This window comes from Falco punctatus (genome assembly GCF_963210335.1).
Source record: "Falco punctatus genome assembly, chromosome: 19".
In the NCBI taxonomy this organism is placed as follows: domain Eukaryota; kingdom Metazoa; phylum Chordata; class Aves; order Falconiformes; family Falconidae; genus Falco; species Falco punctatus.
Genome location: NC_137599.1, coordinates 3,886,022 through 3,913,857, shown reverse-complemented (window position 1 = coordinate 3,913,857; position 27,836 = coordinate 3,886,022). Strand labels below are relative to the sequence as shown.

Genomic DNA, 27,836 nt, shown 5'->3' with positions numbered 1-27,836 from the left:
TCCCACCTTCCTCCAACGCCACCACCACCGATAAACCACACGGAGCTCAAGGAGCATAACCTAACAGTCTGAAAAACTTTGATTAGTTAATATGTATATATGATATAAAGTAGTTTATATCAGACCTCTGCAATACACGTGTTCCCACAGATCGATGTAACTACAAATTACATGCCGTGTGTGCTTGCCTCTTAGAAAACCAGAACACGAGCAACAAGGCAGAAGCAAGCAGCAAATCCCGGAAGGAAAGGACAGCTTTCACAAAGGAGCAGCTACGGGAGCTGGAAGCTGAATTTGCCCACCATAACTACTTGACAAGGCTCAGGAGATACGAGATAGCTGTGAACCTGGATCTCACCGAGAGACAAGTACGTCCCGACCCACCCCACACCCCCCCCCGCCTCCCAGCTTCACCTTCCTCCCCCACAACTTCTCCCTAAAGCTAAAAACCAGATATGTTACTCAAGGGTGTACTTTTGCAATGGCACAGAGGTATTTTAATACAAAGTCTCCACGTTCTTATAGAACACATTCATTACAAATTTCTGTAATTAGGTAATAAGTGTAATTATGTTTATCTGAACTCAAGACACATTTGGGAATAGCTGATACTTACTGAGTGTTGTTTACCACCACTCGTTGGTACATACTGATATGTCAAGGCTTACAGGTGGAATGTGAATATCACCTTAGACTGCAATTACCAGGAAATTATTTCCATGATATATGTCTGATACCTGCATTCTTCCTGGGTCAGGTAGCATTTTAAGGTGATAAGGAAAGACAAAAATGCAGAGTTCTGCGGAGAGAGAGATTCCTCTTCTCTCGTTGTGATTGCAGTCGGGGTTTCCTTATCGAAGCTTAGTGGACAATAGAGGATTTGCTCAATTAAGTGAAGCAAATCACAGTTCCTGAAGCATTAGACTGGATGGACTGGATGTTAAAAGATGTTAGATGCACCGTGCCCGTTGGATTGACATGCCTGGTTGACAAAGACAGATTCCAGGCAAAGCACTTGTGCTGCCTTTGCAGGTCTCAGAGAAACATCTGCCAGCAACAGTTGAGGAAGAATTGTTCCTGCCTTTTTTAGAGAAATGAATTACCTAAACTTGTGAGGTTCTTTTCCCCTTTTCTCCTAGAATCCCACAAAACATCTGTCTACTGGTAGGCACCTGTGCGTAGGTCTGCTTATACACCTCAGATTAAGGCAAGAAGTAATTATTTCCTTTTTATCACTCAGGTCAAAGTATGGTTTCAAAACAGAAGAATGAAGTGGAAACGCGTTAAAGGTGGGCAGCCAGTGTCCCCACATGAACAAGACACAGAAGACGTGGACTCTGCTGCCTCTCCCAGCTCTGACTAGTCTTTACAGCAATGGGAGAGGAGCATGGAGCAAGCAGATGATCAGAAAGTGGGTGCAACACTGCTCGGGGTCAGCCACCCCACGAGATGATCCTGCCTGCGAAGCCCGTAGCCCCGAGCCTTTAGAAGGTGCCTGATGCTCTGGGTTAACGAGGCAATTGAGGAACGCAAGGGGAATAAAGCCAAAGGAGGGCACGATTTTGATTTTTATCTGAATGAATTTAACTCTCTCTGGAATTGCCTTACTACCACAGATGTGTCTTTAGAAAAAAGAAAACCTGAAAATAAAGCAAGAGTAATGTTGTCCAGTCTCTCAAACATTCAGAGAATGCAGGCTGTCAGTCAGTTTTTGCAACAGTATTTGCATCCAGCCTTTCCCCGGCCACATCTATTCGTTCTGCACTTGGACTTGACACATTTTCCTTGTGCCTTACTTTAAGAGAAATAAAGACTTTGATAGCCACTGTTGGTTTTTTTTTTTTTTCTTGCATTAAGAATTGAACACTTGTATGACTAGGCAGTAAGATTACAAAATAAAAAAATTTGAGACCGAAAGTGTAGACACAGAATTCTGCTTACCAGTTTCGGAAGAGGTGGCACCGAGGGTCCAAGAGGACACGTGCCTTGTTGATGGTAGCAATTTGCAGAGGGAGATTTTTTCCAAGCTCACCATAAATCCTGAAATTAAATTTCTAGATCTCAATTGCAAGTATTTTTTCCAAAGTAGTCATTACTAAATGTCACAGCAGGTACAGCAGAGATTAAGCTCTCAACACAATAGCTATCACTATTTTGTTTTTGACATTTGAATCTATTTAACTAAAGGAAAACTACTCTTTGGTGCTGCATTTCTTTTGGATTTATGGAATCTCTCTAGAAACCCACAGTTTTCTTTGTGAATTCAGGATTGTCAAGGGGAAGCAGAAAGCAATGTTATCTGGAGTGATTTTGCTCCATTTACTGTCTACAAATTCTTATTTAATTTTTCATTGGAGACAAAACTTTCCTTCAAACATGTACGCATGTATATTTAAGTTACATATAAAACCATCTGCTAATCTAAGTATTTTGTGGATTTACACTCATTGCTTGCTGTCTTCTAAATCAGTATCCGAGTTTACAAAATTTACAGTTAAGTGACCAACTTCGCCCTTTTTACAAACTTTCCATTAATAGGTTATTTTTTGTGAATTTTTTTTAGTGTTTGCAACTTATCAAATACTTCCTTCAAACAAATAGTATCTGCACTTTTCAAAACACGTAAATATATTGTGCCTTGACAGTCTGAAGATAGCAAGAGACTTTACCAGCCATCTGTAAAGCCACTAAAGCTGACGCAGCCAACTGCCCATACTTCTAATATAAATAAAATGCAAAATATTCCCATACAGAACCATAAACATGGTACCACCAGAAGTCTGGAGAACACCTTGACTTGACATTTTCCCCCCTTTCAGCCAAAACTTGTAGGATATCAAATTATGAAGTTTTAGAAAAGCATAGTATCCGTTTCCATGCCTTTCATCTTTTTATTTAATGTACTAATGCCATACTTTAAACAGACTTTTACACTAGCATATCACATTGTGACTATAGAGAATACTGAAACTTCAGTTTCAATATTTACAAGGTAACTATTGTTGGCAGCTATGGCATACGCTCTTCCTTTCACCTCAATCCGATGCATTTTTATTGGGGTTTAACGTGGACTGCAGATCTGCTGGATTTAAAGTTGCATAGCTGGGTGATAAGTTTATAAAGTTATCTGTGGTTATTCTACTTGTGAAAGACCTCAAAATTGATACATATCAACTTTTTTTCTTTTTTTTTAGCAGAGATGATGCATTCTTTCCAAAGAGCTGATCACTGTATCTACTAAGAAAATACATCTATTCCATTCCTCCTTTAACATTTCCAAACACTATTTGACAGATGAAAAAACAGACAGTTTAGAGCATGCATTTTTGCAAAACCAATTAAAAAATAAAGAGTTGGGTTTTAGAAGAAATTATTTTAAAATAAACTCGAGTAGTGAAAAGCTGTAGAAGGTATCCTCCACTTCAAACCCAGTAGGTGGAACAGAGAAAGGAAAATCTCTCATTTTAAAAAAAAAAACAAACAAACAAAAACCACAAAGTGAAGATTGAGAATTCTTTCAGTCTTCTGTGGCGATGATGCAACATCGAGATGTCCTTAGTGATGTAAAGAAAAAAGAAAAATGGCATCGCTGATATTCCACAGGGTCTCTGCACCAATGGTGCTGGATGCCCGGGCAGGTGAACCTCATGGGTGCAGGCACCGGGGTCATTGCCCGCTCCTCTCCAGCCAGCTGGACAGTCAGCAAGCACCATTACCTCTGGAGAGAGCACTCACCTCTGCAAAAAACCTGGGCACTTGGTCACCATAAGCTTAAGCGAACGCTGCATTTAATGCAAATTAAAAATCAATCTTCAGTTAAAATAATTTGGAGCATGCGTGCCCTCTCTCCAAGCTACACCTACCCATGTCCCTTCAGATCTGGCACAGCAAGGTGACCCTCTGATTCCTCCCAGGACGTTTGTGTGTGGCTGGTATGACACTGGGATGGGTGACCTTGCAGGCAGGAGGTTACGGCCAGCTCCCAGTTACACCAGCAGCCGTAAGCGGAGGCGCACCATGGCAGAGCACTGTCGCTTGGGCCACAAACCTGATGGTAATAACAGGTTAATAACCTCACTAGTCAGGTTATGTAAAACTCTTTGGTTAAAGTGTTGCCTTTGGGCAGACGAGATGTAACTTCAGGAGCAGAAAATGTGGCTCTGCTTCAGCCTTCGAGGAAACCTCCAACCAGACTCACCAGTCCAGCTCCGGGCAAGCACTGAAGCCGTCCCTGTGAAGACCTCTGGTGCCAACTCCGGCACCCACGCTCATCCCCAGGAATGCAAAACACCATGGGGCAGGAGTTCCTTGTTGCTCCTTTCCTTGTAAGCCCTTAAGGCAATTAATTACACCCCGTGGATCACCCTGCTGCCACCTCCCCTTGGCAGTTAGCAAGCTGCGGGGGCAGGTTATTTTGCGATGAAAAGTTTGGGGCTCTTGGCTACCGGCATAAACCAGAATCAGCTCCTCACCCAGAAAGAAGGCTAATAAATCTTCCCTTTCGAGGAAGCTGTCAGCAGGAGTATATTGCATCCTCATTCACTTAAAAGCTCGTCGATGGCATCTCGGTCCACAGCTGTCATTACCACACCAAAACAGTTCTTGCTCTGGCTTTAGAGAAATAAGGAACGAGTCACCTGCGAGATCATTTTATGCTCAGGCAGTTTCTGCATGAAACCATCTGCTTCTTCTAAGACTTTAGTGCTTTGTGAAGGAACACTTCACTCCTGACATCAAAGCGTTTGACCCCTGAACCTCTGGTGCCGAGAATCTTGCAGGCAAAGTCTGTCGCCTGGGAGCAAAAAAATCTCTGACCTGCAATTATTTTTCACAGAAATACACATCAGGCTTTATTCTCCTCGCAGAAGGGAAGGAAGCTACCTGGGGATGTTTGGCAATTCTTCCCAGCCCTGATTCTCGATAAATAATCTGAGCACACCAGCATCCACATCATGTCGGGAAGGGCTGGCAGCTCCTCCACGGGGAGCATGTGGGGGCAGAGGAGCTGGGCTGGCTGCCCTGTAAGGGCAGTGCCAACACCCCCTGGGAACTGGGATTGCTGGATAAACACAAAAATAAGTGCTGAAGTCCTTTGTATCCGTGCTGCCTCCTCCAAATAGAGAGGCACTGCCCTTTGAGTCATAGATTTTACGGATATTTTATCTATCCAGCCAGATGCCAACACAGCAGAGCCCCGAGCTTGTTTTACACAGTTTCTGTTCCCCACGACTCCTCCATCGTTAGCTCTCCGTTTCTCCGCATCCTCCAACAGCATCAAGTTAGTGACTTTTTCCAGTCAATGGAGCCATACTTGGACAACTTAAAAATAACCCAAAGGCGACTAAGAAAGCATGTACCTCGTGTCTGTACACTTGATGAAGTCTTAAGACAGGTCTACCGCTGACAGTTTCAGTTCCAGCAGTCAGGAGGTACCGCAACACAAACTAGCAAGCAGCAAAAAAGCTTTACCATTTATCAGACTCTACTGTCCATGCTGCTTCTCCATCCTCCAGAGGCCAGACCACACTGCCCCAGGTCTCTCTCCACTTGCCCTGGGTCCCTCTCCGCTTGCCCTGGGTCCCCCTCCGCTTGCCCCGTGTCCCTCTCCACTTGCCCCAGGTCCCCCTCCACTTGCCCCAGGTCCCCCTCCGCTTGCCCCAGGCTCCTCCTTCATCCAGGTCTTCTTCTCCCACACTCCTCAGAGCTATGTAACCACTTTGCGGGGGCAAGCTACAGCTGCACATCATCCGTGTCAATCAACCCACTGCCTTCGTTCCCCTACAGCCTACAACCCCCCCTGGAAAAACTTTAGATGGTTCATAATTTTAAAGAATCACTGATTTTTGATGTCAACTACACCATCACCACGACCAGCAGCAGTTAATCATCTTAGTAGAGATCAGGAGATTAAACAGCAACAGCACAATTTTAGAAGACGATGCTACTATGAATTCCTGATCTAGTTTTCTAGCTGTTGTCCAAGAACACCATTGCATGGTTTTTAATTGAGTAAATCTAAACTTCTGTGAAGCTTGCTAAAGATACAACGAAATATAAAAGCTATTGATGTCAAATGCCCTGGTTATTTTTTATTTATTTACTCTGGTCATTTTTTAGGTCAAAACCCTTTCAGACATATTACTGCTTGTCATGGAGATGACACTATACACCATCCAGTCAAGCGCTTCAGTGAAATTTTACAACAGTAATCACTAGTATTAATAAAATAGTTATGAAGCCAGTAACAGTTAATTGCTGAATCTGTGCACAGCTATGAAATTACTATATTACGTAATTACAAACCCTGTGTAGAAGTTTTCATGCTGGCCTCATCTGTTAACCCTCCAAGCGTTTTTTCAGAACTGAACAATAAAGGCTGTCTTTAAACACCTGATATAAACTTCTGCTTAGAATATCTGTTTCAAAAGAAAAGATGATTTCCTTAGAAATAGAAGTGTAATGAAGATTGCACAGCAACAGCTTGGAGGAAGCAGTTCCTCAGAGTGGAACAACATTCTGGGACATTTCCTCTGCATGAATGGCCTGCCAGACTGTTATTATTATCGATTAAATGCAAGAAAAAGATGTGGATGCAGAGAAAAAATTGGATTTTCAATAGGTGCCAAAGTGCTGCTGTGCTTGGCTGTACAGCATCCATCTCATGCCGGTCCAGATGTCTGCAAAGCTCTTACTGTCACGCCAGGAACTCCAGCAGGACCAGAACGCTCGTCCCCTCTTGCTTTGCTGCAGCACAGGCTTCTCATGGGAGAATCCTGCCTGTGGTGCAGAGTAAACCAGATTCTTCTATTTATAGTCTGGTTTGGGACAGGAGCAAGGAGAAATCCAGCACTAATGAAGGACAGGTATTCTTCAGGAATGGGAAGCAGGGTAGATGACCCATTGGAATGTATTTTCAATGGTTTGATGATAGCAAATTCACAGTAATAATTTTGATTTATTTTTTTTTTTTTTTTGCTAGAATACCATTACCAAAGCATTTCCAGCCCCGGAGAGCAGCCAGTCCCATGGAGAGATCCTCAGTAATCCCGATCACCAGGAAACCACCTGGTCCATGGAACAAGTGTGCATCACCAGCACTTAAGAAAGGGACGGATTGCTATTACAAAAACATTTTAATTCATTTCTGAATAGACCAGGGCTTTGGAGGCGCTGCATGGCAGTTTTACATCAGCAGGCCCCTGGCCAGCCTACGGAAGGTTTTTGCTCAGAAGAATTTCACCTCATAGTGCTGTGGCATTCACCGTGGAGTAAATTCTCTTCCCCATTATTTTCTGCCATTACAGGGTTTAACCACCTACACGTAACACTAGACATAGCAAAGTACCAGCCAGTGACCAACACAATGTATTCTGTTATTTTTGTTCATCTTGCTGGTTTATTTTCCAAATATTGCTAATTGTGACTGACCGATCACAAACATCTCATGCCATTTTAAAAAGACTCTCCTAACAGTGAGCGTATCTACTCAGCCTTATAGCGGACAAGAAAATCTACAGTTTCCTAAGCGAGACCCTTGGAGAAAAGGTGCCTTGTATTTCCTACACACTTCGTTTCAGAACTAGTCTTTCCAAGATAATCTTGAAACCGCTGCTATGACTAGTGTGATTGTTACAATCCACGGACTGGCACTCTTTTGGGGAATTTCCTACCACGTTGTCATGTCAATAGAATCCCAGAATGAATGGTTTGGGTTGGAAGGGACCTTTAAAGATCACCTAGTTCCACCCCTCTGCCATGGGCAGGGACACCTTCCACCAGCCCAGGTTGCTCCCAGCCCCATCCAACCTGGCCTGGGACACTTCCAGGGATGGGGCATCCACAGCTCCTCTGGGCAACCCGTGCCAGTGCCTCAGCACCCTCATAGTAAAGAATTTCTTTCTTATGTCTCATCTAAACCTACCTTCTTTTCATTTAAAACTGTTGCCCCTTGTTGTATCACTACAGACCCTGGAAAAAGTAACCCTCTCTGCTGCAAATCTCTGTCTCCGAGAAGGAGCCCTTCTCTGGCAGGATTACAAGCTGGTGAAAGGCTTAAGGAATGGATACTCACTCACAACTGCACTTTTCACCGAGGCTGGCAATAAAAGGTGTCCAATAAAAACACGACACTTCCTTTTCATAAGGTATTACTTAGGTGGCTATGACTGTATTTCATTACACAGACAGCAAAGCGAAAAATTAGAAGCCACAGCTCTGTTTCCCTTCAAACACTTTTTAAAGCTATGGCATATCCTTGCTAATGTTTTGTTAAACCACCTGCTCATAGTTCCCCCCGACGGTGTAAGAGGCCAAGATGGTGGAGGGAAGAGCTGTGCACCCCAAGGGTGGAACTGTTTGAACTGGCTGGCTGCAAGTCAGGGAAAAGCTGGGATACATCCTGCACCTCCTCCAGGAGGCTTCTGCAAGGGCTGGGGAAAAGGTGCTGAGAGCGAGCAAGCACGATGCATCTCATGGCTGGCTGTAGGATTCGCACGAGCGCAACCACTGCTCTTTGTCCAAAGACATTTGTGACCCTTCTGGGGCAGATAATGACACCCTTTCCCCTGTGCACGATGGGTCTGAACCATCACACAATTAAACGTTCGTTACCTGCCTTTCCCGAGCTGCTTTTCCTGCAACGGTTTTCTCCTACGTAGCAGGTACCAAAGATGCGGCAGGGGGACGATGCCTCCCTTTATGGTGTAGGCTACCCACCACAGCGCTCAGAAGGGGGGGGTGGGACTTGGAGGCTGCTGTTTGCAATGAACCCCCAAACCTCACAGCTGGGGGGTGAGCAGGCGAGCCAGAGTCCCTTGTTGTAGTGGCTACAACACGGAGGGGACCAGAATTTGGCCCTAGAGCCTCTGAGCATCGCCTGTTGTAAAGCCAGCCTTAACAGCAGCGCCCCAGCCAGTCTGACGCTTGCATCCTGGGTCTAGTTTCAGATTTTAAGATAACAGACTATTCTGCTTTTATTATTTTCAAGCCAAGTGGAGATAACTTGGGGCTGGAGCTCAGTTTCAAGCCGTGATGTGTCAGCTCCAGCGATGAGATTTCTCCTGCTATTTCATTGCAGCTTAGAGACAAACCTGATTTACCCTGTATGACCTTGTGGGTAGACGGTGGAAGTCTATGAACTGACGTGTAAATTCAGTCGCACAAAATGAAATGGTGGTGAGAGCTGGCTTAATCTAGGGAAACACCAGTCATTTCAAAACCAAACAGATACACATGGCGTTTACGGATTTGGGGTTGATCAGCGGAAGGGTAAATAGGACCAGCATCGCTCTACTATTAGGGCAGTGCATCTTCTAGAAAAAATATGTTGGTGCAGCTCCTTATAGCAGACCTATCTAAAGAAGGTGGAGAAGCTTAATACAGCTGGTATGGATGGACAGAAGAGAATACCCATTACCTTTTTGAAGCTATAATAATTACATCACAATCATAAAACCCAGCCAGTCTTAGGATGAGGACAACAGGGCAGTGCAGACCTTAGCAAGTTCCAGAGAATTCCAAGCCAGTCTCAGGGATTCATGGCAAGTGGCATTGCCTGGAAGCCTGAGACTTGATTTCATCTTGAAAAAGCAGCTAACAGAGATCTGCCAAAGGAAAATTTTTAAAAGTCCAAAAAGGCATCCAGAAAATGGTCAGGATTAGCGTTTTAGGTGCGTCTCTCATGTTTCCTACAAGGTCACGCCTGACTGCCTGTTCTCTAGTTTGACCTATAATGTCTTTAATAAATCCTCAGGCAGTTTATCTTGCAGGGGAATGAGGGAAACCGTGCCAGCCTCCTGAGCCAGCTCTCCACACGTGGGTGGCAGGTGTACGACCTTTGAGAAGTTCTCTCTCTTTTGACTGCTTACCTGACGAAGATAAGCAGAAGATAAGCAGTATGGGCGGCACTGCTGGGTACACAGCCTGCGTAACCAGCTGGAGCCATCCCCCAAACTGTGAGTTCTGAAAATCAGCAAGTGGAACTTGCACCTCTTCCAACGTGCTACTTCGACACGTTCCCAAGACCCCCACACTATGCTATCGGAGAGTGGGTAGTAGTCACAAAATGGATAAAATTAAAAGAATGCCACCTATGAAGGAAACGTGTGAAAAAAAACCCTGGATACATCTTTTTCAATATTTAATAATCTGGAGAAGCAATCTGTCAAAAAAGTAAAATGCAAAGATGCACAGCAAAAGCATGGTAGGTACCTCTACATAGGTCCGCATACCCAGAGAAAGAGAGCACCCGCACAAGGCATTTGATATGTGATGACTTCTGGAATTAGGCTGAATCCAATTTGACAAAAAAAATATCAAAATTCATATTTCACACACACAAAAAAAATCTTATTAAAAATTACTTTGAGTTCTTTAGGTAACAGCAGTGAAGCTAGCATTTCAACAATTTCTTGTCACCTTTAATTTCTAGAGAAAACAACATTCCAGCTGTTTGGAACATGAAGAGAACCTTGCAGGAGGAGTTCCACAAACCTAGGGTAGCTACCTGCATGAACTTTGCAACAGCCTGGCCTCTCCTCGTTATTCAGCGTTACTCGCAGTGCTGGTGGCCTCCATCTGCACCAGTTGTTGCTGTGCTGGGATGGGTGGCTAGAGATGCACCGGCAGCACCAGCCTCAGCACCTCTAGCAGGAAAGGCTCTGGATCAGGCAACAAGGGGCTTACTGAGTAGTGAGCTGGAGAGGGATCTGTGTCCCGTCAGACGTTATTTCAGTGTGCATCTTGGCCAAGACATAATCTCAATCTTTAGTTGCACAGGGTTACCGTCTCGGTTGCCGCATGTTTGGTTTCTGCGTAATCCTTTCTCATCAAGCTGGGTGGATAAAACGGTGCCAGCTCCAACAAAACGCACAGCTGACGGTTATGCCACGGGACCATCGACACTGCACACGCTGCTGGGAAAACTGTGTCTGAATTCTCAGCTTAAATGATAAAACACAGGCAAAGGTGGTGCAGCATGCATGGAAAAGGTACAAGCAGCTTACACCTTCTAGAGGAACCGAACTGTCCTTCGGTGGGCTCTGCAGTATTAGGAGATAATGTAGATGCCCCAGGCAGCATCTCTAGATAGCTGGTATAGTTTAGAATATCCTATATTTTATTGTCAAATCCCTATAAAATCTATCGTGATACCACTTTTTACGTATTCAGGAGTAATAGATACCTTTCTAGACCTAGCTGAGAGAAGCAGGTCTCTTGCACTAATTAACAAACGATGCCAACAGGTACTTTGTGGCTGCTGAGTGTTGTCTGTATAGATGGTCTGCACAGGTGTGGGCAGAAAGGGAAAAATCTTCGGCACGTGGGTTGAGCCTGCACACAGCCACATGTGTCCAGCTGTGCCATGTGAGAGTGCTGCCCTGCAGCTCCCCTGCAGCCTGGGCTTTCCTTCTTACCAACTCTGAAAGCAACCCTGCAATTTCTTTTAGAACCAGAACCTCTCCCTTTCCACCTCCTAAAGCCAAATATGATCACGTCTTCCTGCGTCTAGGGCAGTGACACCAAACATTAATCTCTGCTGAGACGTTGCTCTGCTGTCGAAATACATCTCTGTCAATGTAATGTGGAAAAAAACCCCAACCCTACCCTGCCATTTTTCTCTCTTCGCTGGATACACCTTATCACATGGCTAGAAAAGTCTAATGTTTTGTTAAGGAGTGCAAAGGTTAATGCACACCAGATGGCCGAGACACAGTTCTGTGGAAGCTGGAGAAGCGTTCAGCTGAAAACGTACCAGGCTGGAAGCCTGGGGAAGAGGGATCAGAAGTTTTGCAGCATTTTAGACAGAAAAAAAAAAATGCATGTCTGAATGCAAACCATTGAAAGTCCTGCTGCGTCTTAAAGGTCTCTAGAGCTGCCATGTCTCGTGGAGCATCACGTATGTTTTATGTAAGGCATTGCTGTACGGGCAGCTTGAGGATTTGCATGTGTGTGATGCTACAGGGACAGGCGAAGCCCTCTCGGAGGGTGTCATGCGGGATGCCAAGCTCACCCAGCACTGCAGCTCCACAGAGCAGTGGAAATTACGTGCTCGTGTTTAGCAGTGAGTAGATTTTCAGGAAGAGTGAGTCACTATTGCTGACATGCAAGCGGTGGGCTTGGGGGTGGCCAGAGCTCCACTTGAGCATCATTAGCTCGTTCTTCCATTGTCACCTGTCCTGGTTTCAGGGGGGGGACCGGGCTTCGGTTCCCTGGTGGGGAGCCAGCAGAAGGGTGAGGGTTCAGCTCCCTCCATAGTGGCCAGCCGGGGTTAAACCACAACATCACCCAACGCAGACCTCCCCCCCCTCCCCAGGCAAGAACTCCTAGGCTCCCGCCTTCCAGTAGTTTTTCACATCCCAGCCGCTGGGAAATGACTCATTTCTTCCCATTCACAGATGAAACGGGTCTGGAGCGAAACACGCCGCTCCCTGCTTGGCACCCGTCCCCGCTGGCATGCAGGGTGCCGCAGGAGATGCGGCTGCACCCAGAGCACACAGCAGCACCTGGGGGTGCCTGGCAGCTATTGAAAGGATACGGTCCTCCTGGTCATCCTCTGGCCTCCCACCCTGTCAGGAGCTGATAAGGACAGTCCCTAAAGTCCCCACACGTCCAGTCCTCCTGGCCGGGGGTCATGGTGTGAGTAACGCACCAAACCCTTCCGCTCACACTGTCTGGAAAAGAGGAGAGCCCTTTTAGGAAACACTTCACAGCCAGAGATTTTAACTGGGTCATGTTCTACACCAGCAACGCTTACAAATCCTACTTCCAGTAGAATTTCCTATGCGTGGAGACAAGTATACACAACGGATCAGGGCAGCTTACAGAACAGACACACAATTTTTCAATTACCCCGTTTTCTTCCCCCACCTCTAGCAGTGCTTATATTAAGTTTCATCAGCCGCTATCTAATATTTTGGGTAATTCCCTTCCCTTGAGGAAAGCGTACGTCCCCTTCCAGAAAGATTATCCGTCTGTGTTAGTGACGGGACTCCGAATACTGGATCCATGGAGCACTTGGAGGCAGATAGACAGGAAATCCATTTTCTTCCCGTGATTACAGTAGAAGGGCTTCTGTCTGCCTGGAACTGGCCCAATGTGGCTGTAAAATAATCTCAGCATCAGGCTCTCGCCTTTCAGTCTGTGTTTGTGAATTATGATAGGGCAGTTTCCACCGCAAGCTGGGGTACGGGCAGGTGTCTGCAGAGCCCTACAGCTTCTTTTCCCCATCCTCCCCCCACACAATGCTGCATTGTTTTAATTTCTACATGAAGGAAGGATTTTCACCCAGGACCAGACTTTTCCACCACTATTCTCTCCCTTTATACTTGATTTTTTTAATATATTTTTTTTTAAATAACTTTTATACAAAGGTAAGCAGTTGTCTGGAAGCTCCTCTGGGACCAGATCGCAAAGAGATAAAGGGAGTGAGTAACAGAGAGGATGGTGACTTCATACCGTAGAGGTTTGAGTCATGTTTCTCTCTTTCCTTTTTAAAGAAGAAAACATTTTTCAAACCCCCCTCACTCATGCTGTGGGTCCCTGGCTTTGGAGCAGGAAACAGATATGTGAATTGACACTTACACTTTCTTACAACCTTAAATTTTTAATTCAGTGAAAGGTTCCAATGCCCCACACTCATACCCCATGATAATCTGTCACCCAGAATCCCACATGCAGAGTATTTCCCACACTTGGGAATTTATTACCAGGTAGGTGTTAGCCCAGCAATGCTACAGTGAAGTTGACGATGGGAAAGACACTGGGAAAAGGATTGTTTCCTCCTTGCAATACTCACCACAAACATCCTTACAATTTTATACATTCATCTGCTTTTCCCTCTATATTTCTATATTTCAACCCCTTCTTATCAATCTGCTTTTCAGTCCTTTGCATTCTATATTTCTCGCCTGAGAGGCGGTCAAGAAGTGATGTAACTGATGAGCGTGCGTGCACAGTTTCCAATTCAGAAAAAGGAAAATCTGCCAGATCTAATTTCATTGCTCCATCCACTCTCCTTAGCTGCAGAGAGGGAAGAGGACAGACCTCTGGTCCCAGCGTCAGGGTCACTAACAAATCTGGCCAGGAAGTTATTTTCCAGGGAAAAGAATATCACTCTCCATGAGAATTATTCACGGTTGTTTTCATCCAAAGTTAATTGCAAAGGAGATTCTGGAGAAAAGTGTAGCTCAAGAAGCAGAGCTCCATTCAAGGGTTTTGAGATTCTTGCTCAGGTCAAGTTCTGCTTGCAGCCAAGGTCAGCCCTACTCTTCTTTGCTTCAGTGTGACTATTTCAGTCTATATGTGTACAACATTGGCTGTTTTTTGGCTCAAGTAATCTCATTTAATATATTCAGACATGACTGCAATCTCCAGCTTAACACATCATTAAAAGAGGAATTAATACAACATTTCCATGTAATTTATGACACGGAAACTCCCGATTTCCACACAAAGCTGGAAGCAGACCTTCGAACAGGATAAGAGCAAGTGAAAATACAGACTACTACATTCCTATTAGGAAAGATCCAAAAGTTGTATTCCCTGCTGATTCCATTTTCCATGTCCTGATGGTGGCTACCTTTATTTGTGCCGGGTGGGAGTCCAGAACAGAACCCAAATGCCAGTATAAGAGGAACCTACTACCACTTTTGTCTGCAGACACGTGGGTTTACGTGTTACCCTCTCTCTCTGTGTCACTCCTTGGGGTTAGCAAGTGTCACAGCTCCTCTGAATGACAGTTGCCACCGTAAGCCCTGGGGACACCGCAGAGCCTGCCTTGGGTGCTCGCTGGATGTGCTCAGATCTGATTTCATTGCTCCATCCACCTTCCTTAGCTGCAGAGAGGGAAGAGGACAGACCTCTGGTCCCAGCGTCAGGTCACTAACAAATCTGGCCAGGAAGTTATTTTCCAGGGAAAAGTAGCATCTTTCTCCATGAGAATTATTTTTGGTGGGTTTTGTCTGAAGTTAATTGCAAAGGAGATTGTGGAGCAGAGCCTGCCTCAGGTGCTCGCTGGATGTGCTCAGGCGTGCAGGAAGGATGCACAGTGCATCATTACAAATGTGCTTTACAGACATGGTCACTGGGTCTGGGTATAGCCAGTACTAGACACACCAGAAAGAAGATAACAAGCCAAACAGAAGGGTCTGATCAGACCTGGCAGGGCATTCTCATGTGATGGGAAGGAGAAAGACAGAAAGTTTCAGAGAATTCTGGCATTACATAGAAATACTTTTGAAAACCCAAACAAACAGAACGCTCATTTTGAAGAGCTTACGCTCCAGTACAAGCACAGATCCTTTTCTATCTTTCTGCAAAAGCACCAGCTCGGATGCTCCTTTAGGTCAGATTTCTATAAACAATTATCAATATGTTCCTTTTGCATGCTGCACATCAGTTTTGAAAGACATTACAGGATCGGTCTTAGATGCAAGGAGGAGAGAAGGACACCAGTGCCTCTTTCTTTCACATAACGTAGGTTGGCTGCTGGTTGCAAAGATGGTACCTCTCCCCTAGCTGCACAATAACTGCTCGTCAGCCTTGACAGAAAGAGCAGAGTGGAGCTCTAGGAGATGGCTGGGGGGTTCCACGGGGAAAAAAAGTGATGTCAGACACCACAGAGGAGATGGAGGACAAGAATCTCCATGAAGGATTTTGCAACTAGAAAGTTGGAAGAAAAAGAATTCCAAAATACTCGTAATCATAGAACTGGTTTAGTTTAAACATTTCCAGCATGTGTTGGAGACGTATGTGGCCAGTAGCCTGTGCATTCTACCAAGAAAATGACACAGAGTGTAAAATGAGGCTTTTCCCTCTATATTTCTATATTTCAACCCCTTCTTATCGATCTGCTTTTCAGCCCTTTGCATTCTATATTAAAAGAACTAGCAGCAGGGACTTCAGGCCAGTCACCACCTTGAAGTGGCCTTCATTTAGCTGGATGGAGTTATAGCGATGTTATAATGAACTTTAAAATACCACCTTAAAAAAAAAATCTATTAAAAAGAATGAAATAATGCGATGAGAAATTGTCTGTTCCAGGGAAACATTTTAGGCACATCTCTCCCTCGTTTATTTGCAGAAGAGAACACAGACACAACCGGGGTATGTTTTACATTACACAACGTAAGGGTTTGTGGTGCTCCTGTCTGCACTGAAGACATGTTTATACTGTTTGATTCCATTATGAATCTGTTTAATATCCTGTGATTGCTCCGAGTCCTTTGCACACTCCAGGCAGGAAGACTTTAATGCACATACCGAGAAGGCATTTCCAACCATTCAAACATTAGATGAAGAAGCACAAAAAGAGTTCTCCTACTTCAATAATTACATTCTTCTGGTGCTTTCGCAAGATTTCTTAGAGAACAAGCCTCCCAATTTTAGCAACGTTGTTTGTAAAGTCCAGGAAAGCCCTAAGGGAAACAAACACGGTGGAAAACATTCTGAGTCATTTGCCCTTCGCGTTACGTAGCGCTATGAGATATTAGTCCAGATCAGAACCTCAGGCCTCATCTCAAAGGCATTTTGTCTTTTAAAATAGGTAAGTGTCAAAAAGAAAACAAAAATAGTCCCGCATACCCTCCTTTTCTTAACTGTACAGCAGGGACTTGCCCAGTGCTGGGAGAGAGCTGGTAAGGGACGTGGGACACCTGGAGTCCTTGGGCAGAGCAATGATGATACCTCCTCATCCTGATGTTCTTATAAGGAATAACTCTACTCATCTTGGAGAGATCAGCTGGACCACAGCATCTCATTACTGCTGATACAGGAGAATTCCTTCTGTATTTCTTTTCTTTTTGCAGGGTGAGAATTTCTCAGCCCGCAACAAGTTGAGAGAGCGGCTGGAGAGGAAGGTGAGCTTGGAATTCTCTAGGGCTGGCGATGAAACCGCATGTGGGAGTCAAATATTCCAAGGGCAATCAAAAACTCATCCTTTGGAGAGCAGTTGCTGCACGCTGACAAAGAGTTAAAGCCATTGCAGAGGGACCTGGGGAGATTGAAACATCAGGCCATCCTCTGTGGCATGAAATGTAACTGGAACCAGTGCTGGGTTCTACCCTGGGAGGGTAGACACAAGTGTCAGAGGGGAGTGGGGTGGGCAGTGTGCCCGGGCAGCCAGGAGGGCATATCCCATCCTGGGGTGCATCAAAGAGCAACACCCAGCCCGCGGCCATCACCCTGTCGGATGGTGCTGGTGCTGCCCCACCTGGGGTGCTGCACCCAGTGCTGGCCCCACCGCTTCAGGACATTATGGTGCTTGAGCTGTCCAGAGGATGGCAAGGAAGCTGGTGATGGGGCTGGAAGGCATGTCCTGTGAGGAGAGCTGAGTGCTGCTGCTGCTCCTTGTCCTGGCAGTATTCTTGCCAGCGTTTAGGGGCTCGTTGGAGGTGTCTCTACTTGTAGAAGAAATGGGCGACCACAAGGATGCTAAGAAGTTTTTCAGGACACAGAGTAACGTATTAGTGCTGTATTCTAGATCTGCTGCTGTTGAAAGCTCACTCAGGTTACTGTCCAGTGTGACCCAAGAGGTGAAAGGACAAGGGGCCACAAGTTCATCAGAATCCCCCTCTGAAGAAAACAAAATCCCAGGTGTCAAGAAAGCAGATGAGGAGAAAGGTGATCAGCCCCCAGAAGCTGAAAAGCCCAAGATAAAAGTGAAGAAGGAATATGAGTATGAGTTCAGCAACAAATTGTCTGGACTGTATGAAAAGTTTATTTGTGAAAAAGGTTGTGATGATTGTTAAGTACGTAAGGTATGAAATGTTAAGAAGAAAAAAGAAAAGAAAAAAGAAAATGGGGGAATTGTAGAGGAATGAAGGCAGGTTAATTAACACTGATAATGTGCAGCTGTGGGCTGGCTTGGGGGGGGTGGGGGGTGGCTGATGTGGATGATGTGCAGCTGTGGCTGGTTCCTGCTAAGTAGATAAATAGTTCTAAGGGGGATGGAAGGGGAGCACTGGGTGAGGAGACCTGGAAGAAGCAGTGGCAGGAGGGAGAGAGCTTCCCTGGATGGAGGAGAGACAAGGAGAGGGCTGCAGCGGGGTCAAGAAGCAGGTGGGCTGGCCTGGAGAGGATGGAGGAACAGCCTGGACAGTAGATCTTGTGAAACCTGGTGGGGGATCGGTGGCTGTGCCAGGGCAAGGTGTGGGAACTGCTTATGGAAGTTCCCTGGGACGGGATGGGGAGAGCCTTGCTGCAGCCGGCTGGTTTGGATGGTGCTGCGACAGCTGACAGCTTCAGGCATGTCTCCTTCGTGGAGGAGGCTGAGGGGTGGGTGACCTTTCTTCCCTGCAGCATCCCTGGGATGCAGTGCACTGATGGCTTCTCCCCAGGAGCTGGGGACAGGGACCTGGGAATGGGTCACAGCGGCATCGGGGAAGTTCAGACCTGACATTAGGAGAACATCTCCTTACCAAGAGGTTGATCAAACCCTGTGTCCTGGTTTCAGCTGGGATGGAGTTAACTTTCTTCTCAGTAGCCAGTGCAGTGTGGGGTTTTGGCCGTGATGTGAGAACAATGCTGATAACCGCACTGATGTTTTTAGTTGTTGCTGGGTGATGTTTATACTAAATCAAGGACTTTTTGGTTCCCTGGGCCCTGCCAGCGAGAGGGCTGGAGGGAACCTGGAGGGGACACAGCCAGGACAGGTGACCCAAGGTAGCCAAAGGGATATTCCATACCACATGGCATCATGCTGGGTATATAAACTGGGGGAAGAAGGAGGAAGGGGGGGGACATCTGGCACTATGGCATTTCCCAATTAACCGTTACGTGTGATGGAGCCCTGCTGCCCTGGGGGTGGCCGAGCACCTGCTGCCCATGGGAAGCGGTGAATGAATTCCTTGCTTTGCTTGCGTGCGCGCGCAGCTTTTGCTTTACCTGTTAAATTGCTCTTATCTCAACCCCGGAGTTTTACATTCCGATCCTCCCCCCCATCCCTCTGGGTGAGGGGCAGTGAGCGAGCGGCTGCGTGGGGCTGGGTTGCCACCTGGGGTTAAACCATGACACCCATGAACAACCTTCCCGGAGCGGTGGCTGATGCCCCGTGCCTGTCCATGTTTAAGAGGTGTTGGGACAATGCCTGTAATAATATGCTTTAACTTTTGGTCATCCCTGAAGTGGTCAGGCAGTTGTGCTAGCTGGTTGGTTCAGGTCCCCTCCAACTGAACTGTTCCATCCTAGTCGTAGTTGCTTCACCATCGTTTACATATGTGAAGAAGATAACTCAACACTGGGAAAACAACACCAGAATAATGATTTGGAATCTGCATATAACTTCAAATATGAAGCTTGGCTTGAATTTTCACTTTCCTTCACAATTGCTAGGACCAATTTGACGAGCATTATTTTTAGGAGAAAAATGAGCTCTCTTTTTGCAGTCTTTGCTGTAATTTCATTGTGTCTCTGCCAGAGTCCAGATGACACAATGCCAAGAAAAAGGATGAGCTCATTGCATTTAATGCTATCACAAATAAAAGCTACATTACTTATTGAGAAGTAGGCAATGGTATACAACAGGGGGAATTTTTATGGGGGGGGGGGGGGGAGGAAAATGCTTTGTTTTTCAAGTGTGAAAGTGGCTGTTAGTGTTGAGAGTGTTTCTTGAAATCCTGAATAACCTACCCCACCAGACTGGCACAGCACTCGGCACTAATGGCCATATGATATGTCCTACAGCTGCTTGAGGAGGGTGATGTTCAAATGCTCTGAACATTGGCAGCTCTGACTTGCTTTCACGTTTGTTCCCGTTGTATATAATTTGAAATCAGGCCATTGCTGAAGTCATTGAAGTTGCAATTATAAGGGCATGGGAGAAGACAATGCACATATTTTAAAACACTTGTCTTATATATATTTTATATATATACACAGATTAAGCTTTATAATTTAAAGTCTGGTCATGAGTGGAAACGCTGCAGTACTTGAGATGACCCCACTGCGGTCACACGCTGCTGGCAGCACTGCAGGCTGCGTTTCTCTTGCCTTAGGGAACCCATTGGGCTTTTAGGCACAGGACTGCGGAACGTAAACCCCGAGTATGTTCCTTGGAATAGCTGAGACCTTGCAAGAAGCTGTTCAGGCACAACAGGAGGAAGGGGGGCTGGGTGCCTGCCTTGCTTGTTTGCCAGGTACTGGAGTTTAAGTACAGATGCTGCTCAGTTCAGCCGCTGCTCTCGGAGGATTTCCCCACCTTGGTCACTTGTGTCTTCTGTAATGTGCCAGACCTTCCATTTAAGGTTGGTTGTTCCCACCCCCACAAGGGTGAAGGTAAATGCAAGTGACTGGTGTTTGTAGAGTAAGTTACGTGTTCAAACTGCTCACTTCCCACTCCCTGTGAAGCAGGTGAGGAAATAGTAGCGTACACCACCACTGCTGGGTGCAGAGTATTATGTCCAAAAACACAAATACCTATTCACACACTGAAACTTTTCCAGTTTTAGGACTTGCCTGTAAACAAATTACTAATCCCAAATGTAAGCTCTGTATTTCTACCCTGGTTCCAGTTTACAAGCCCATTCTACAAAGGTTTCCAGTTTTTTCCATGCTTTGTAAAATTTACACTATAACCAATAATAATAAAGGATTTTGGTGGTCTGCTCCAGTCAAGGAGACAAGCTGTGTGTGAGGAAGAGGCATTAGAAATGTTGGAAATCAGAAATTAGGGAAAAAAATTTTAATTATAAATTAGAAAATTAGGGGAAAAAAGCTAGAGATTGGAAAAAAGAATCAGAACTTCAGAGTCACAGGCAGTATGGGCATTTCCTTCCCTTTATCTTTCCTCAAAAAGGCTTGTGCAGCTGTGATTCAATTCTGCATCTCTTTTCATCTTATCCCATGAGCTTTCCAAAGGAGAAGGGATCTAGGGTACCTGGGAAATTTCTCCTGCTGGTAGTCCTTGAAAAACTGATCCACTTGCCCTTCCACAGGGATGGATTTTCTGATTGTTCACTGTTATTGTATTGTCACTGTGCTGTTGTGACTTGACATTAGACGAACTGGGGGAGCGTTACTGGTAAAACAACCTAGTGAAAAGAGTGAACTCTAAGAAAGACTCATTTGGATTTTCCTGTTCAAATCCAAGGTGCAAATCGCAGCCTCTGGAATGATAGATCCTGCACCCTTTCCATACTTACCTGATTTTTTTGGGGATGCATTTTGCACGGAAAGCTCTTATTCCACAGAACAATGAATCCTTCTCAGTGGTGCTGTACTAGCTCAGGAGAACATCTCAAAGCTGAGATCTATCAACCATCACCTCTCCAGCTGTGCATTTGCTAAGAAAGCTGGAGGCACAGTCTCTTACACAAGCCCCACACACTTTTTGCAGTGCGTTGCATAAAACAAAGGAGTCTTCAACAGGGGAAGGCAGTTCAGGTGTCTACAACGTACATCTGAGCTCATGAGGTGGTTGACTGATTGGCTGGATTTTTGCACAAGGGCTTGGACAGGTAGAACTCCATCATATTATGCAAGAGTGGTAGCCATAGACATCAAAGCTTGCCTCTCCTCTACGTGACCGAAATTTAAATAAAACTTTAAGATATATAGTTTTCCTATGTCTTTATGAAATTCTTTTAGCTGTGCTGCAGAGTATCCCATGGCTCCTGTTTAAAAGCAATAGGAAGATACAACCAGTTCCATCTCCCTCAGCCTTCCTGCAACATAACTGGATCCCGGAGTCCCCTGTGACTTTCCCAGTGGTGTCTGCTCCGACGTCCCACTGACACAGAATGACCTAATTTGTTATGGCTAGTAAGAAGGGAGAGAAATGAAATCCAGGGTCTGTAGTTAATTGGGGTCAGGTTGAGATGATTTATGATCTGAGGAATGTACTCGCTCTTGACACTATCATACGCATGACAGTATCAACCGGGCTCAGCAACCTTTGGAATCAAATTAAAATCGGGATTTTCCAGAAAATGAGAACTAGCACAGGCAGGACCTGAGGGAGAAGGCAGAGTAGCAGGCAGATGAGGCTGTATTTGATCTACAAAGCCAGGCACCTTCTCTTCCCACCGTGTCAGTCAGTTAACCTTCCAGTCCTGGTTTACCATGATTTAGAGGAGGGATGTTGCCAGGAATGGGTCTGTGCCAAGAAAATTTAATCTGTCTGGAATCTGACAGGGGAAAAAAAGAAAAAAAAAAAAGAGAGGAAAAAAAAAAAGAGGTTTGGAAATTTCAGAGGAAGGTGGGATTTGTCCTAGTTACAGCATCTCTGTGTTCGCTCATGTTAGCAAGCTGGGCCCACGGAGAAATAATGTCAAATGTTTTTCCATCACTCAAGAACCTTGAGCCTGAGCCCAAGCCAGCAGGCTGTGCGGTGCAACCTGTGACCCTGAGCAGCAGGAGCCTTCGGCAGGTTCCCCTGTGCCTTTCGCTGTGTATCTTAAATCAACATCTTTCTTTGGGGGCTTTGGAAAAGGATTACAGAAGAGTTACGCTATTTGCAAATCCAAGGCATGTTAACACACTTCAGAAGTTAAATAAAACATGAAAATAAATTCCTTCAATACTGATTTTCTTGGGGAAAAAAAGAAACAACCTGTGTTTTCTTTCCTAGATATGACTCAACTTCGCCATTCATGCTAACTTTGCAACCTGTTGTTAATTACATGAGATGCAGCCATTGATGAGCCCAGCGAAGCCAGTGGGTGAACGCAAACCCTGGGCATTGCCTTTTGCCCTCCGATATAGAGAGGTACTTTGTCAAGCTCGGAAAGCCCAGCAAGGAGGCTGAGCCTTACAATCGACCCTGAAAAGACCTTATTTCAGCTGAAATAAGACGCGCAGCATCACCGCTAGAGCCACTACAAATGGCTCTGCCTTGTCATGGCGCAGGAGAAAGGGATGTGCAAACCCAGTGATGACCAGGTTTTGGAAACCGTTCAAATGCCATTCAATTTACTCCATCTGCTGCTCCAGATTCCTCCAGACATCAGTGCAAGCTTTAACCTGGATCGTTCTGTGCAGCTCTGGAAGCACATGGTGTGTTGAGGCTGCAGCAAGTGGGAATCACCCTTCTGTGTTCCCCTTTTCTAAAGGATAGAGGGGAAGCACTCACCTCCTGCTAGCATGTTTTTACTGAGACCTAAGCACTGTACACATCCTGAAGACTTAATTTTGTCTTCTCATTGCTTTTGTTTTCATTTTTTCATCTCCATTTTTTGTCGGTGTTCAAACAAAAGTCTGTGAAACAACCTGCGGAGAGCAAAAGCACTAACAAAGATTGAAAAGCTCACAGACACTTTCCTACTCTTTCCTAACCAGCAGGAATGTCATACTGCAGGTCTTGTACTAGTAACTTGGGCTTTTGTGGTATTTTGTTTTTTTTTTTTAAAAAAAGGTAAGAAACCCCCTGTAGAATACGGAACTGAGGACTCATGTTGCTTTAGCCACCATATGGACCAAGATACCAACCAGCATCTTTCGTGGGTTCAATAGCTTGGTGTTAAATAAGGTTAGCCTCCCTTCCAAAGATTTGATATTCCATTTAGGACAACACATTCACAATTATTCTAGAGCTACAAAGGGCAGAGGATCACCTTGAAATGGACAAGAATAGCACCAAAAGCAGGGAAGACGGGAGTCACAGGAAAAAACAGACCACTCCGAAGGCTGGTCTGCCTGACAGTAAGCAACTCAGCTGAACTGATGGGTTTGGCGCTCGTGTGATTCAAGAAAAAAATGAAAATTAAGTAAACTCATCCCAGCATGCTCACTTTTTTTTATACTACTCCACTACTTCCCTAGCTATGAAATAGAAAGAATTTACCAGCGCAGAAGTCCTTTCATGGGATAATTTTGTCCAAAGATGCTACTTACTTTTCAAAGCAGAAAAATCACCTCTATCCTGTTGATGTCTACTAAAATAAGCAGAGGAAGGGAAGGAGAGAAAGAAAAATTGTTGCCAGCCCAGGAGCGGTGGTTCTAGGAACTCTGCACAGGATCCTGTGCCTCTTACTGAACACAGCCTTGCTCACACGTACCTTCGCCTGCTAAGCGGAAAGTGCATTAACCCTTCGCCTTCCTGTGCCCTAAGAGCATCTTTCCATACTATTCTACTGGGATAGGAGCCCAAACCGTATAAAGTTTCTTAGGAGAATGAATTATCAGTGTGGAGGGGTGCGAAGCGCTGTGTAAGGGCAGAGATGCCTGATGATGAAAAAACCAGCTCACGCTGCAGCATCTGTGCTGCACCTCAGAGGCTTCATGTCCAGGCACATGCTGGGAGAGCAGAAGAGCATGAGACCGAGTCATCCCCTGCCCCCAGCAGCAGCCCAGAGCACTCCGGTTCCAGCATCCTTATAAATCTTTCCGACTTGCTCGCATCTGTGAGATCGCCAGTGGATGCAGAGTGTGGCAAGAGCCACATTTGGCAGCGCTCTTTGCTCTCTGCAGTTTAACTCCCAACCAAACAGGCTGCAATAACATGGGGTATTTATTCAGCTGTGCCTCTCTTGTGGATCCTGGGGAGAAAAGCTGTGTTTTGGCCTCATTAATCACCTCATTCTTTGCTGAAGTAAACAGGAGGAGCCACAGGGGGTTGTCTTGGCTCAGGAGGTTCTGCCACGCACGGGGTTTGCTGGAAGAGCCACCTTGGCTAAAACAGCACAAAGTTCCTGCTCTGGAAGGAAGGGGAGGAAAGATGAGCTGGGGGGACACAGATGATGAAGGGAGAGCAAAACAGGACTGAGCTATGGTCCAAATAACTCCTTTCTGACCCTCGCAACAGATCAAGCAGCGTGGTGGCTGGCATACCCTAGCTGCTCCCTGCTCCTGCCCGGGCTGTCGGAGCAAGGGCGCGCTCCCAGGCTCCAAAAGCTTCTGGGACCCAGAGCTTTGGACGCCTGTGTGTGTGTGTTATTATTTCCTGCTCTAAAGTGTGTATCTTCCTCCCTAAGTCACAAAGCAGCCCCTGTTCCCATGAAAGCCTGTGACACGCCAAGGCGAGGGCAGTACGGTTGAAACAGAGCAAGGTCTTCAAAAGATCAGTCAGGATGAGTCTGGTACAGTGCTCTGGGTGATGCTCTGTGTTGAGAAAGGAATGTACTCGGAATAATTAGAGAAGGTTCCACTGACAACGTTAAAGGAATGGACTCTGAATAAGAAGAAGAGGACTCTGAATAAGAAAAGGTTCCACTGAGGATTTAAAGGAATGGACTCTGAATAATTAGAAAAGATAAGGTGGGCACCTGAAGGAGATAAGGAGACCATGAGTCAGGAGATCACTGAACAAAGAAAGTTGAAAGGTTTAAGCAAGGAAGAAGATTGAGTGACCCCCAAGAATGAGGCCGAAGAACAAAACGACCACTCAAGAATCCTCCCAAAAGATGATTCTAGAAGATGCCGCCTCAAGCTCTGCCTAAACCCCACCTATAATGAATATGATGAGTAGATGTCAAAATTAAAGGAATATATATGTAAAGATGTAACCTCTCACGAAAACTGACTTTTCACTGAAAACTTTGGAGCTAGTTTGCCCGGTGCACACCGGCTAGTTCCCCAACGCTGCACAAAATAAATATTTTTGCTGCTTGAAGACAAAATTCATCTCTGAGCAGTTCCTCTGTGCCCTTTTGGCATCACGGTGCCTTGCTGTCCACAGCCTGGGCTCACTATAACTTCACGTTTCAGAGCCATGCAGATGCCATGCGACGGGAGGGACCACGACACCTCTGAGCCCCAGCATCGCTGCGTGGCAGGGATGTCCCGGCGCTGGGTGGCCAGGGCCACCGCGGGTGAGACAAGCCGAGTCAGCATTTCATGGGAAACACCATCCCTGACACCCCGTTGTAGTTGGAAGCCTCATAAAAGCCAAAGAAGTATTTTTTCCTTTGTCCAAGGCTGCACAAGGATTAAATGCCACAGGAGAAACAAACCTTTAGGTGATGGGGAAGGAAAGTGAAAGCTCCGAGCAACACAGCGCTCGGGTGTGTTAGTAATATTAGACACGTGGCTTTGCCAGGTCCTGGATCCATGACTCCAGCATCACGGGCTCTTACAAAGGGGAGCGCTTTGGAAAGGAGAAAGATGCTGCAACATCCTGGACGGACAGCGGAGTCTGTCCCGAAGAAGTATCCTGCCGGTCCATCACCATGAATTTACACTGAAAACTGACAATCAGAAGTAATTGGTAGGTGCTTTAAACCATCATCAGTGACCAAAGTGGTTGGGAAATCTATGGGTGGGTTGTTTTGTTTTTTTCTTGTGAGCAATTCCTAAAATAATCTTAGACGAAAATTATAATAAGGGTAAAGATTTATTTCAGAAACTTGGATACATTTTTTTTAATTATTATTTTGGGCTACTAAGAAAAAGTCATTCCAATTTGGCTCAGAGCCGAGGATTTTTTGCAGTCACTGCCCCTTACGTGGGAGAAGGCACAGCGGGAGGGCTCGCAGCTCTGGCAGGATGCGTCCCGGGAGCCTGTGGGACCACGCTGTGTCCATACATCTGCTGCTGAGGCACCTCACCATGCCTGCACCCCAAGGCTCACAGAGCTGCCCCTTCCCCCTTCCCGTCACCTACAGCAGCACTGGGAAGATTTTCCTGGCTTCCACGGAGACCCACAGTCCGACAACGACGACACCATTTACCCCTTCGAGCCCAAGAGTGGACTATTACATGACACACATTTACGCTGACTTAAAATAAATCAAAATGCCTTTTAAATAGCCCATTTGGAATTCATTTCATATAAAATACATATTATATTTGTATAGCTTTAGGCTTTCAGTGTGCCTTATACCAGTTTATCTGGCAAAGAAGCATGAGCTCACACACCCCGGGGCTTCAGAGATGGTGCTGGAAACGGGTGACTCGCCTCTTCCCCCCACCAAGCATCAAGTTCTCTCTGTCAAGCCTTGGCCAAACACCATGAACAGTTTGGAAAGAAAACAAGGTAAAAATCTGATAAAAGTCATATTCCTCTTCTCAGACTTTCAGAATGTGGAGTTTTAATGTAACAGTTACGACAGGAAGAAAAATCTCATCTCCTGCAGCTCTACGACCTTCCAGTCCCAAGGCAGCTTCTTTCAAAAATAAGTTTTGTAATTCTATGGATTTTTCTTACTGCTTTCAAAAAGAGCAGAGGTTACACATGGTTTTCAGCCTGTCTCCTGGTGGTTACAGACTTCCCCCGCACACTTTCTGCTTACATGTAATAAAAAAGTCAGAGGCAGCAAGAAGAGAAAAGCAAAAGCTCGAGCATCCCAGGGGGCAGAGCTCCTGTATTACTTCCAATATTTTTAAAATTTAAAATATGGGAACGGGGTTGACTAATACTTCTGCTTCCACGTGGCTATTCTTAGCTTCTTTACTGTAAATCACGTGCAGGAATAAAGTTTTGATTGATTGATCAAGATCTAGCTCTGGATAACTAGTTTTTCTAGATATCTGATTATTTGCATCACACCTCTTCGGTTTTATGTAATGAATGGGGATGGCAGATGATCTAGCACTTTGTAAAAATATTTTACAAGTTAATTGAGCCAAATTAATCGTAGCTGGAATTTAATGCATAGCATAATCAGAATTATTAGATTTTTCAGGTCTATGTTAATAAGTTCTTTCAAGATGCTTTTGCCTGTTTTGTTGTGATTTAATTATGTTCCCATAGGTGTTGGATCCCTGTTTAGTTTCTGACACAACAGAGCAATTTCCTGAGAAGAGGCAGTAGCAAGGCAGAGACTCTGCTTTTTCTCTTCTAGTTTTAACGATCAATCAATTCTGTCTAAAGCTAGACAACGGAAAGCCGCTTCGGGGACCCAAAGAAGAATCCTACGAGAAACGGAATCTTTCTTTTTCCCAACTTCTTTTGTTGGGTGGGTTAG

At 45.4% G+C, this 27,836-nt stretch overlaps 1 protein-coding gene across 1 annotated transcript in view; it reads left to right on the top strand.

Annotated features, from left to right (window-relative positions):
- The window catches only part of MEOX1 (mesenchyme homeobox 1), a 35,453-nt gene extending 20,222 nt beyond the window's left edge, over positions 1–15,231 (top strand). Inside the window, exons 2-3 of the mRNA XM_080369872.1 lie at positions 196–368; positions 1,241–15,231. Of these exons, the coding sequence (XP_080225998.1) occupies positions 196–368; positions 1,241–1,363 (296 nt within the window). The 3' untranslated portion in view covers positions 1,364–15,231. The remainder of the gene's footprint in view (positions 1–195; positions 369–1,240) is intronic.
- The last annotated feature ends 12,605 nt before the right edge of the window (positions 15,232–27,836 follow it).